At 44.2% G+C, this 12,262-nt stretch overlaps 2 protein-coding genes across 6 annotated transcripts in view; one reads left to right on the forward strand and one right to left on the reverse strand.

Moving 5' to 3' along the window:
- Positions 1-9,354, forward strand: part of LOC121585155 (Na(+)/H(+) exchange regulatory cofactor NHE-RF1-like) — a 32,815-nt gene extending 23,461 nt beyond the window's left edge. The window contains exons 2-6 of the mRNA XM_041901535.2: positions 394-564; positions 2,539-2,692; positions 5,657-5,700; positions 7,130-7,243; positions 7,971-9,354. Coding sequence (XP_041757469.2) covers positions 394-564; positions 2,539-2,692; positions 5,657-5,700; positions 7,130-7,243; positions 7,971-8,117 — 630 coding nt within the window. The 3' untranslated portion in view covers positions 8,118-9,354. The remainder of the gene's footprint in view (positions 1-393; positions 565-2,538; positions 2,693-5,656; positions 5,701-7,129; positions 7,244-7,970) is intronic.
- Positions 9,355-9,504: 150 nt separating this feature from the next.
- The window catches only part of LOC121585154 (caskin-2), a 95,061-nt gene continuing 92,303 nt past the window's right edge, over positions 9,505-12,262 (reverse strand). For all 5 annotated transcript variants that reach the window (XM_041901531.2, XM_041901530.2, XM_045210964.1 and 2 more), the window contains 2 exons: positions 11,978-12,260; positions 9,505-11,488 (listed from right to left, as the gene is read on the reverse strand). In XM_041901531.2, coding sequence (XP_041757465.2) covers positions 11,392-11,488; positions 11,978-12,260 — 380 coding nt within the window. In that variant the 3' untranslated portion in view covers positions 9,505-11,391. The remainder of the gene's footprint in view (positions 11,489-11,977; positions 12,261-12,262) is intronic.

The following is a 12,262-nucleotide window of genomic DNA, read 5'->3' on the forward strand; positions in this document are numbered from 1 at the left end:
AAAGGGATATCTAGTCAGTTGCACAACGGAATCCATTCAACCGAAATGTGTCTTCTGCATTTAACCCAACCCCTCTTAATTGATGTCCTCGTCATAGGAGCCCGGGGAGCAGTTGTAGTTGGGGAGTTAACTACCTTGCTCACTGGCTCGGGGATTCGAACCAGCGGCTTTTTGGTTACTGGTCCAATACCGCTTGGCTACCTGCTGCCCCATATTGGGATGTATTAGGTATTAATGGTAGAAAAAATCATATTTTTGTGCATGTGAATCATTTCATGTACGTTTTGTTAATGTTATTCATTATCTTAGCACAGGAAAACAGGAGAGTGGAAGGAGAAAGTAGATTATCCAAAAGGCTGATATTCAACTAACTGTGCTTCATCTGTTCCTCAGGACTTGCAGAGTGAGCTGAGGCCGCGTCTGTGTGTGATCAAGAAGGGGCCTAATGGCTACGGCTTCAACCTGCACAGTGAGAAGGCCAGACCAGGCCAGTACATCAGAGCAGTGGACGAGGACTCACCTGCACAGAGGTCTGGCCTGCTGGCCAAGGACAAGATAGTACAGGTAACTATCTAGCTCACCTTTGACCTCTGGCATCATACTGTATTATTATTATTATTATTATTATTATTCCATGTAAAGTAATAGTATATTACTATTGTTAGTAGTATTCCATGTATAGTAATAGTATATTACTATTGTTAGTAGTATTCCATGTATAGTAATAGTATATTAATATTGTTAGTAGTATTCCATGTATAGGAATAGTACATTACTATTGTTAGTAGTATTCCATGTATAGGAATAGTATATTACTATTGTTAGTAGTATTCCATGTATAGTAATAGTATATTACTATTGTTAGTAGTAATCCATGCACAGTAATATTATATTACTATTGTTAGTAGTATTCAATGCACAGTAATATTATTACTGTATAGTAGTAAATTGATTCAAATTGTATTGATTAAAATACTTCTGTATGTCATGCAAGCTTTTCTAAAACTACAGGACTTGTCTCTAATAGCCTTGGCACAATTCAGTCATGTTCAAGTTGAAGTGTATAGTGAGGAGGAATGTGAAGGGGAGTAAAAGTCTCTGTGTGGGGTCCTAATCTCATAGGAGGGTAGAGGTGGACCCAACTGTCACTGGGAGTTAGCTCAGACAGGGATAATCCAGCTTTGTCACTGGTGACTTGTCTGCACTCCACCACCCCAGTCTATTCTGCTCAGTGCTCAGTACTGTAGAGCTGTGTGTGTGTGTGTGTGTGTGTGTGTGTGTATTGTCACAGGTGTGTATGGCTGCCCTCACTACTCTAGCCACTGTTGTGTAAATGAGTTGCTGCTATAGCCCAGCAGCCATGTCAGGCTGCCATAGAAAAGGAGAGAGGAAAGAGATGAGAGTTGAGTCCTTGAGTCAGAGAGGTTTCCAGCCCCCAGCGAGCCACACACACCCACCACCCACTGAGGACTGGATTCTTTGTGTTAAATGGACAACTATTGTTACTGCCCAAGCATGTATTGTTTGGTCTCCTTCCTGGGACTGTGGTAGACAGGCAGTTCCACACTATGACCCACACAGATACACACACATGCACGCACACACACATACACGCACATGCACACACACAAAGATACACGCACATGCACACACACAAAGATACACACGCATGCATACACACAAACATGCATGCACACACACACACAAAATACACACTCAGAGCTCACAAAACCCACACGTACAAAGTACACACATGCTATCTCAGCAGTGGTTCCTCAGAATGTTCAGCTGTCTGGGGAACAGAAGCCATTTTGACAGATGCTGGGCCAATGGCCTTATGGCTGAGATGGTGTTGTTAGCACTATCTAGCTTCTAGCAGTTGTTGCTATCCAGTAACCTGCTGTATGAAGAGAAAGGAAAGTAGAATGTTTTTGCACTCCGTTATGTTTCCCTGAATTGGTCAATTTCCCTGAATTGTACACTGTTCTCTTCAGCAATGTTTCATTTTGTATTCAGGCTACGTACTACAGATTCTTATGCAACAGTGAAGAGTTTAACACCAGTTTCCCAAGCCCCTAGGAGAACTTCAGTTCCTCTCTGTGTGTGTGCAGCAGCATATTTTGTGTTTGTGTGAAGAGACAGGATTTCCTTTCTTGGAACTGCTGGACAACAGACTGATAATATTAAAAACTGAGTCCTTGCTTTGATAAACAGGTTATCGTCCTCTTTGTGAGAACAATGGAAATATGCAAGAAATAGTTTCCCATAAATAGTTTCCCATAAATAGTTAGTTACTTGAACAAACTATCATGCTGATATGAAAGGGAAACCTGTAGTTTTAGGCTGTTGGACTAGCCTTCACCGTTTTGACTTGGTAAACCATAGTTACACTACTTATACAACTAAGGAGTTAATGCTTCATGAGCTGATTTGTGCAGACATGATTCTTGTGTTTGTGTGTGTTTTGAAGTTCCTTACACTCTTTCGCTCTCTCTGTCTCTCTCTGCCCACCCCCCACCTCTCCCCCTCTCTCTCCAGGTGAATGGTATGGCAGTGGAGGGGAAGCAGCACTCGGAGGTGGTGGCAGCCATCAAGGCTGGTGGTGAGGAGACCTCTCTACTGGTTGTGGACACAGACACAGATGCCTTCTTCAGGAGGTGCAGAGTCGCTCCCACCCCAGAACACATCACAGGTGAGACCAGAAACATCTACAAGAAAGGGCCAGAACTCTATTGATGCAGTTTGGCTGAGTTAGTGATCCTTTCTGTAGACATACATCTCCAATCATTCATACACACTGGATGTTATCGGCCTGCATGTTCCTCACTGTGTGTGTGTGAGGACAGACCTCTGAAGCCCTTCACTCACACTATCACTGACGGACATGGGAATCATTATCAGAACTGAGACAGCCTCACAGTGTAGTGAGCGTTTTGCCTCTGCAATCACCTCATAATGATTCAACCACTTAGAGTCCTTTAACAGCCTCCTTCAAGGTCTATAGTCCCCAGAGGTTTCTCTCTCAGGCCAGATCCCTTACCCCCCTGTCCCCCTGTCCTTGGTAAACACTAGCAGATTAAGCGTCTGTCTGACTGCTTGGCCAGGCTCCTCTGCTCCTCTCTCTCTCTGCCAAGGAACACAGACATAGAGACACACAGACACTGAGCACATCTCATTTCCTGTCCCCTCACGTTGTTTGCTCGAGGTACAAAATCCAAACTCTTAGGTACAGATCTAGAATCAGCTTAACCTCCCTGAATGCTAACCACTATTAGGGGCTAAATGCAAACTTCCCCAACTGTCTAGGGGCAACGTCCCCTAACTACCACTGAGCTCTTCACAAAGGGAAGGCTGTTGTACCTCTGTAAACCCCTAGAGGGAGCCTCAGCCTGTGAATTGACTCCAGTGCTGGAGTGTCTGGATATAGGTTGGCATTTATTGTCATGAATTGTGCCCTGGAGGCAGCTCTGCAGAGTAGTCACTAGCTGGCACAGCCACAAAGTCTTAAAATCTGATTTTAAACATAACCATAACCTTAACCACACTGCTAACCCTAACCTTAAAATAAGACCAAAAAGCACATTTTTGCTTTCATACATTTGTACAATATAGCCAATAATGACTTTGTAGCTGGCCCATCTAGCGGAAATTGCTCGGTTCTGCCTCCAGGGCAAGATTCATGACAATAAACGTCAAGCTGTGTTAGGCTTGGGAGGCCAGCTGTGCCCAAGTAACACTTTTTGAAACAGGGCGATGGCGCATGGTAACACTTGGCTGGCTACACTGAATGCCACTTTGATGCCAACGGCCTCATAGAACAGTGATGCCAGCCCAGCCGACGCTATGACAACCATATGGGTGTGGAGGAAAGCGGTTCCCTCTGTGTCTGGGACATGCATATTAGTCAGTGTGTGTGTGTGCTACAAACACACAACCCCCCCCCACACACAACGCACTGCCCCAGACTGCCTTTATATTTCCTCTGCTTGAAGCTCTGCCATAAACAACAGTGAAGCGCTGAGATACTGTTTATTAAAAAGGGTACCTGTCTGTGCCCCTGTCTGTGCCTCTGAGTGAACCCTATTAATAAGAAGGTGGGAAGAAGTAGACAATATAAGTCAGTTAATGTCCTTCATGCTATTTGACCTAACTGGGAGTTTTTTATGCTTCTTTAGTGCACCAATAAAAATACAGTAGTTGCTTTGTTGTGATAAGAATTTGCTCAGTTTTACATGGAGGAATGTTCTTGTAGTTGGAGTCCACACTGGTTGGATAGACAGCTGTCCATTGCCATGGTTACACCTCAAAGTTTACTGATGATTGACATGCTATGTCCACTCCTCTGAATAAGTATAGTGAAGGAGTAAAAGGAGATAGAAACTTATGTTACATCCAGGGGGATATATGGTCAGGTCTTAGCCCTATCTAACTTCCTTTGGTTTCTGCTATCGGCTTCTAAACCTGACTGAAAAATGCCCAACAGGAGCAAAATTCCATTGAGGCGTTGCCCAGGTAACTGCTCTCTCGTGTTGCCCACTCAGAGGGTACCTGCTCACCGTGACTTTGGTACACACTCAAGCACGTACACGCACACACACACACACATACACGTGTGCGCGAACACGCGGGCAGACACACACACACACACACACACACACATGGATGGACACACACACTCCACACTCCCCTTTCGCCACCCCTCTGGCCAGCACTTGTGTTTGGTTTCCAAGGCGCTGGCTCCAAGTGGCCTCTCAGCCTGTAGTGTTAGCTGTATTGGAACTGAAGAGCCTCTTATCCGTGTGCAAACAGTGAGGAGGGACCCAAGAAGTACAGACGTACTTAGACACAGCTCTGACGGGTCTCAGAACAGTGAGGAGGGACCCAAGGAGCACAGAGGTACTTAGATAGAGACAGCTCCAACAGGTCTCAGAACAGCTCAGGGGGATGCAGACCAGGGTCAGGCTATCTTTAGATGATAACAGGTTACTATCTCACTGATTGTTTGTGTGTCTGTCTGTCTGTGTGAGAGGAACTGAAGCATGGAAGGTAAGGGTCCGTCTTAGTATTACACCAGCTCCGACCAGGGGTCAGTTGTTCATCAGTCAACTGTATCTGTTTGTTTTAGATAGATAGACACACAGGTTTAGATATAGTGTATTGTCTCTTTCTATGGTTGATTAAGCCAAGTGAAGATCATTCCATAATATCCCTTGTGACAGGGTTAGGGGAGAGTTTGTTACCAGGGCTATTTGATATAGGAAGGCTACTAGGGTAGTGGGTTTCATATGCAGCAGCTTGTTTGGACGTGATGATGCGTGGCAGGTAACCAGGGTCAGAGAACATCTTTGTGAAGATCAACCCTGTTTGAATAATGGATGACCTACACATACCTGCGCTATGTAACAGAGTAGGTGTCACTGGGATGAAACCCAAACTGGATAGGAGCCGTTCTCTGGAGCAAGGGTATGAGTCACTCTGACATTCTGTTCTGGTGTACGACGGAGGTGGGACAGTCACAGGATATTTAGGACTGACTGTAAGATTGGAGAATTGCTGTGAATAGATGTTGTTGAATGGTTGTGAATAGCTGTTATGGAGGAGGGAGTGTGAGTTTGTGTAGAGTCCATGACTGAGCAGTGTTCTCTTCTGCTTTCAGGATCTCTGCCTGAGCCTGTCGTCAACGGAGACATGGAGAAGACGGTAAGACTGGATGCCAAATACCTTATCGATCTAATATCATACAAAATGAACATTTGAGAGAGAGAGAGACAGACAGACAGAGAGAGAAAGAGTGAGGGGGCCGCTAATGCGCTCCCACAGAGTGGACTTCCTGGTATTGTGGAGGTCACTGAAACACTGTGGCTCACTGCTCCTGCTTTGGCACTGACTGGCACTCTATCAGCTGAGCGTTCCTAGGGAGTGGACTAGTATTATTTTATTTGACTGTGGAGTGTGTGTATTTACGTTGTGTTGGTTGGTTCTCTCTCTCCTTCCAGCACTCTCATGACTGAATAGAACATACTGTCTGTTTCCAGTTTCACTCAGGGAGGCAGGGGAGCAGTCTACCCTGACAGAACCAGGTCCAGGTGTCTGTAAGATATACAGTACCAGGGCTAGTGTAGCCCTCAATAGTGTGCTCAGAGCCTGGTAGACAGGTGTAGAGGGTTTACATGGTATTGCTGGATAACCTGAAGCTGAAAGCCACACTGTGCTGTGCAGGCATGGAGAATTCAGTAGCACCATGTTAATCCCTCTGAGGTATTTGGGCATAATCTCTTAGTTAGGGGACAGGCCAACACACACACACACACACACACACACAGACACAGACACAGACACAGAGACAGAAAGACACAGAGAGACACAGAGATTTGGAGGCTTGCCAAACCGGCAGATAAACCCAGAGTGAGGCCACTGGCAACAAACCGAAGTACAACATTTCATTAGGTTAACTCTACTACGTTAATACTATGCTAATATACTTTATCTGTAAAGAAGACAGGTGCTGGTTAGTAGTGTGAGACCCTAGTCCTCAGTCATTGACCATCATCTTAACCCCTGAGTCTAACAGTCAAAACATTGGATTAAGAGAGAGGGGAGGCAGGGTAGAGAGGTGAGGGAAAGGAAGAGAGAGATAAGAGAGCGAGATTGTAGAGAGGTTAGGGTGAGGTCACTCTCCGCAGGGTCGGCAGAAAGCGGATGTTTCCGGGTTTTCATGGATACAGTATTTTCAACCTAACTACAGTTTCCCCTGAAAAACAGATGTGGGGTAATTTTACGTCCGCTATGTTAGGTTAGGGTGAGGTAGGCACTGTCATAGCAGGACAGGGGGATTGCGTCTTCTCTAATGCTCTGAGCCAATCAGGCTCTAGTAAACTGCTGCTGCTGCCAGACATGCCATACAACTTCCCAACCAGCATGGCCAGACAGTTTGTGAATGGGGCACAGGTAGAGGCAAGTCTGCCTCCCTGTGGGCAAATGTAATATTGCAGCCAGACTCTCCATGGAGAGTTCTCTCAAACTTGACCCCCACTTTGGCTACTTTGTATTTGATTTGATTTGTTGCTTGATTAGATTTTTTGCTCCATGAGGTCATGAAGGATGCGTGCTATCTGTGTGTCCACTGCAGGTGAATGTAAATGGAAAACTGGCCAAAGAGGTAGAGCAGGACTCTAAGCTGTCAATCAGCCCGTCTCCAAGCAACACCTCCTCCAACGCCTCTCTCACAACCCCACCCACAGAGGTAAGTCCCGCCCTGAAAACACACATGAAGCAGCATTGAAGCAGCATCATAAAGCAGCTAAAGTCTCATGATCTGAATGTGTATCCATAGTGACACAGTAATGTATAGCAGTAGTCTGTAGTTGAGCGCGCTCTTGTAAAATAGACTTTACTACAACATAAAAATATATATTTCTTCTCTCTCTAGCCTCGTTTATACTTGGTGCTAACATGTGTCCTTTGTCCTAATCTTATCCACATTCTGATAGTGCCCACATTGTAGCAGTTGCATCTACGATTGTGTCCGCATTGTGACCAGATATCCTGGTCCCTCCCTGTTTGCAAATTATTTGACAGATATTCTTTCAAAATAATATCGATTTATTTTAAGACACATTGATGCCATAAGTCAAAGGTGTCACCTGTCAATCATTTTAGAGGGTGGGATAATGATGATTTAAATGGTTTCACTGTCCAGATCCGTCTACACTTGAAAGATATCCAGACACAATGCATGTCTGACTACCTCCCAAAGTGGTCTGGAAGATCAGATCACAATGTCTCTTTTAATCGTCCACACCTGTCTAAATATGCTGGCAAAATCAGAATGTGGACAAGATCAGGACAAAGGACTCATGTTAGAACCAGGTATAAATGGGGCTTCTGTCTCTAGTGCATTCTCTCTCTTCTTCTTCTACCCCTCTCTCACATGCTCTTTTAACCCCTCCCTCTCCTCCCTGGTTGGTCAGGGGTCTGAGCCAGTGATCATGGGCGCCATCCCGGGTCTGAACCTGTCCCTGCAGCAGGTCAAGGAGCGTGCTCATCAGAAACGCTCCAACAAGAGGGCTCCGCCCATGGACTGGAGCAAGAAAAATGAACTGTTCAGCAACCTATAGATAGAGCACTTCGCCCTACACACACCCACATACAGTAGATACTCACATAGAGGTCAGTGAAGGAGAGAGAGAGGGACGGAGAGAGAGAGGGGTTGTTCTAAGCCCCATGCTTTCTATGACTAATTAAAACCAGCAGTTTAACTATTGGTGAGGGAGAATACAGGTATATGTATGTAAAATATATACACACAGATTTGTGTTATATTCCAGATGCTATAAATTATGTACTAACAATATATAGACGAATATGCCAATGTTGGAAAGGAAACAGCTAGATCAGATAATAATTTTTGTATTGTGATTTGAAAATCAGTTTTTAAGTATTCCTGTGTGTGTGTGCGCGCGTGCGTACCTGAGTGGGTATGCCCAGAAGACCCTGGAACTCCCTGCTGGTCATAGCCTGGTGCCTGTACATATAGTGGAGTAGGTCTCTCTTATGGCCATTCCTCTACACGTTATTCAGTCATTCAAACACATTTTACCATACTTTTCTCGCCTTAAACGAGAATGGGACCAGCCACTTACATACCTGACAATCAGCTACCTGTCTAGTCTATCACTTTTCACCTTTTAGGGACCAAATAGGAAGCCTCTGCACACTTCCAGTCAGATGCAAAATGTCTTTAATGTAGCTGAGCTTTAGGTCAGTCAAGCTTCATCAGACTGTGCTCTGATGAAATCGACTGACCCAAAGCTCAGGTACATTAATGACAGTTGCTTCTGACTGGAAGTGTGCGGAGACCTTTTCATGTTTCTCCAGTTTTGCCTTCAGCACCTTCATTAATCAGCTCTGGCTGTGCGGTAGACTCTATTATCTACAAACCTTTTAGGGACCAAAAATCTGATATACGACAACCACTCTGACAGTCACTGTCAGTCATTGGGGAACGCTATGTTGGTGCAGTGTCCATCCATACCAGTCTTACTTAACTTCAATAGATGTGAAGGCTGAAAATCTTACGTCCATACCGAAGCATTGCCATTACCACTGTATATTGTGATACTGTTTGTGTTTTTTTTTAAATTGCCATTGGCAAAATGCTTTGAGATTTTTACACGTTTATGTAGATGTACTTAAACATAATTTGTTTCTCTAATATGAATATATATGTCTGCGCTTCACTAGATTTTATGTGTATGTTCAGTATTGAGAATGAGATTCACTATTTTGACTATTGAATTGTATGGGGATGTCATGCTCTTCTTTCTATACTGTATTAAATTGGAGATCACACCATTGTTGTCTCACGACTCTCCATTTAAATTAACATTACAGTAACATAAGTGTTAAGAATCTCTGTGCTATGAAGGCGTAGATGAAATGCACCCACTCTTAAAAGACTTCTGAATATTTAAATCCAGAAATAAAGGAGAGAAGTCAACAGGATCAGACTTGAATATTTAATGGTTAACTGTAAACAAATGAAGATCCAGCTGGATGGAAAAGGACAGATGTTGATAACTCAAGACAGTATAACAGATATCTACAGATCCATCTTAAATAAGGTGCATCTAGCAGGTCTCAGTGCCGTCTGAGACAGACACATCTTTCACATTCACGCAAGGCTCTCCTTCACCTCCTCTTCAAAACCTCTGTTACCCCCTTCCATAACACAAAGCCATGTGTGCGTGTTTAATGTGAGAGCAGCTTGAACGGAATAGGTGGGACATTCCTGAGAACGACAGAGATGAAACCCAGGTTACAGCCAGGGATCACGTTCACACTGAAACGACACAAACATTTACAGTACAGAGGACAGTACACAATCATACAAGTCAGAGTTAATGATACAAATGAGTGATTTTAACATTCATGAGGAAGACAAACACAGCATAGAATAGTTCATTCTCTCTGCTAGAAGTACTGTAGCATGCCCAAATATGGAACATAGCCATATAATGCTGGGTAGACAGAGCAAAAGGTATTATACAGTTTTTGAAAACCATGTAGATAATTATTTCATTTCATTCATGTTACAATAAGGAAGACCAGAATCCCTTAACCATGGTTCTGCATTTTAAGGAAATATTTTATGGAAATCATGAAAATATTTAGGGAAAATCTATACAAAGAACTTTGGTTGAAAATGATTCTGCTCCCAGATATACCTATAAGTATACAATATACATATTTAGATACTCTAATTTAAATACTAGTTGGACTAATCTACATTAAAATGTTTTTTTCTCCTTTCTCCAAAAATAGTGTACATTATTGATATCTTGCATGTCATCCCTCGGCTGTACAAAGCACTTATAAGTCCTTATATTGACAGTGTTGACAGTGACGATCGCTAAATATGCTTTGAAAAGCAAAGGTCTTCTTCCCTTTTGTATAAACAATATCATCGAGCACATGTTTTACATAGCTTCATAAAACCAGAAATAACATAGCATCTAATCATTCTGTATTACTAAAGAATGACTGTTTTAACAGTACAAACGTACTGGCACCATGCCTTGCGGAAGACACAAACAGTTTCATTGTGGTCAACATCACTTGGTATAAAATGGATAAAATACAAGAGTATTGAAAATATCAACAAGGTCAAATTGAAATGGTCAGACATAGCAAAATACAAAGGTCAAATGACAGATACAGCGTCTAATACAAATGGTATCGTATGGTAATATTATGTCTAGGAATGGTTCCTCTCTATAGGCCAGTATAAAAACATTCCACTTCTCCCCATTGTCTCTCTCTCTCTGCTGCTACAGTGGCCAAACAATGACTTCACACAGAGATGGATCCTGTTTGAGAAAGGCGGGGAGGAAAGGCACACCAACAAAGATGAAGAAATGGAGGATGATGGGTAGAAGGACAATACAGTTTAATATGAAACGATCCAATACAATGGTGTACTGGTACAGTATGTTGTCCACCCCTCATGTATCTACAGTCAGTCAGTCAGAGGCCCTGTGTTGAAACCAACAGGCTTGTTGTGACTTATGGCAAAGCACTGTAGAGCAGAGTTAAGTGCTGGTGTTGAAAGGAGAGGAAGTGGCAACATGGAGGCAGGGAGGAGGGAGATGGATCCACACTTTTGCATGACTGTTCATTAAAACCATCCCACTCCATGGCACATCCTACAATGTAGTCCCATATGTTTTCTGTTAGTCTGGTGGTGGGGGTTGGTCTGTAGTTTTAGGGGTGTGGGGGTTGGGGGTAACACTGAGCTGGGGTGACCTGCTCCATCCTCCCTCTCACGGTCATTAGTACTTCCTGAGGTGAAGGGTCAAGGGTCAGGGGGCTGGTCAGTGGGGTGGAGAGGGCTTACTCCAGCATTGCATCCAGCTGGTCAGCAAGGTCATCAAACATGTTGCCAATGTCATCCAGAATGTTGCCCGCTGACTTCACTGTGTTAGCCCCACTGTCAGGAGAGGTGGAAAAAGAAGCAGGGTTTAGTAAGATAGATAGAGGACTCTAGTGCTCAAAAGGCTGTTTTATCATGGGCAGCGCGCCACTGAGGACTTTCACCATTTTTAAGTAGTCAACTATGGGTTAAGGAAGGATCACATAATTCCATCCAGGTCAACAGGAGGGATCAGCCAATGAATTATACTCTTGAGCAAACATTCCATAACGGCAGGTGGCAGTAAATCGCCAACCTTGGCTTTATACCTGTTCAAACAACACACTCCAGGTGGCAGTATGCACATTTCAGTTTGTTTACCAACTCATAGAAGTTGACTACTTCAAAATGGAGATGGCCTCAATGGAGCTGCCCATGCTCTCACAGACGCCATAATGGGACAGATACAATGTTGCATGAATGCTTCTTCAGTTCACATAACAAACAGTACAGTGTATATGGCCTGTACATACTGGAAATGGTGAAGTTTTTATCGTGTTCTCTTACCCGTCAGCGCTGTCCTCCTCGGTGAGTTTTCGCTCCACAGCCTTCAGTGCTGCCTCCAGGGAGGTGCTGGTCTGCTCCAGCCTCTGCTGCTGCACCACCACTACCTCCGGGCCAGACTCTACCCCTGGGCCTGGGCCGACCACACAGACCTGGGGCTTGCCTGTCTGAGCTGCCTGGCTCTGAGGCCCTGGGGCTGGGGGACACCGGCTGGGTGTGGGTGATGGTGGGGCTGAGAAGGCCAGACTCTGTACCACGTTGACAGTCACAGTGGGCGGCACTATGGCT

Source organism: Coregonus clupeaformis, chromosome 35, assembly GCF_020615455.1.
Source record: "Coregonus clupeaformis isolate EN_2021a chromosome 35, ASM2061545v1, whole genome shotgun sequence".
Taxonomy (NCBI): Eukaryota; Metazoa; Chordata; class Actinopteri; order Salmoniformes; family Salmonidae; genus Coregonus; species Coregonus clupeaformis.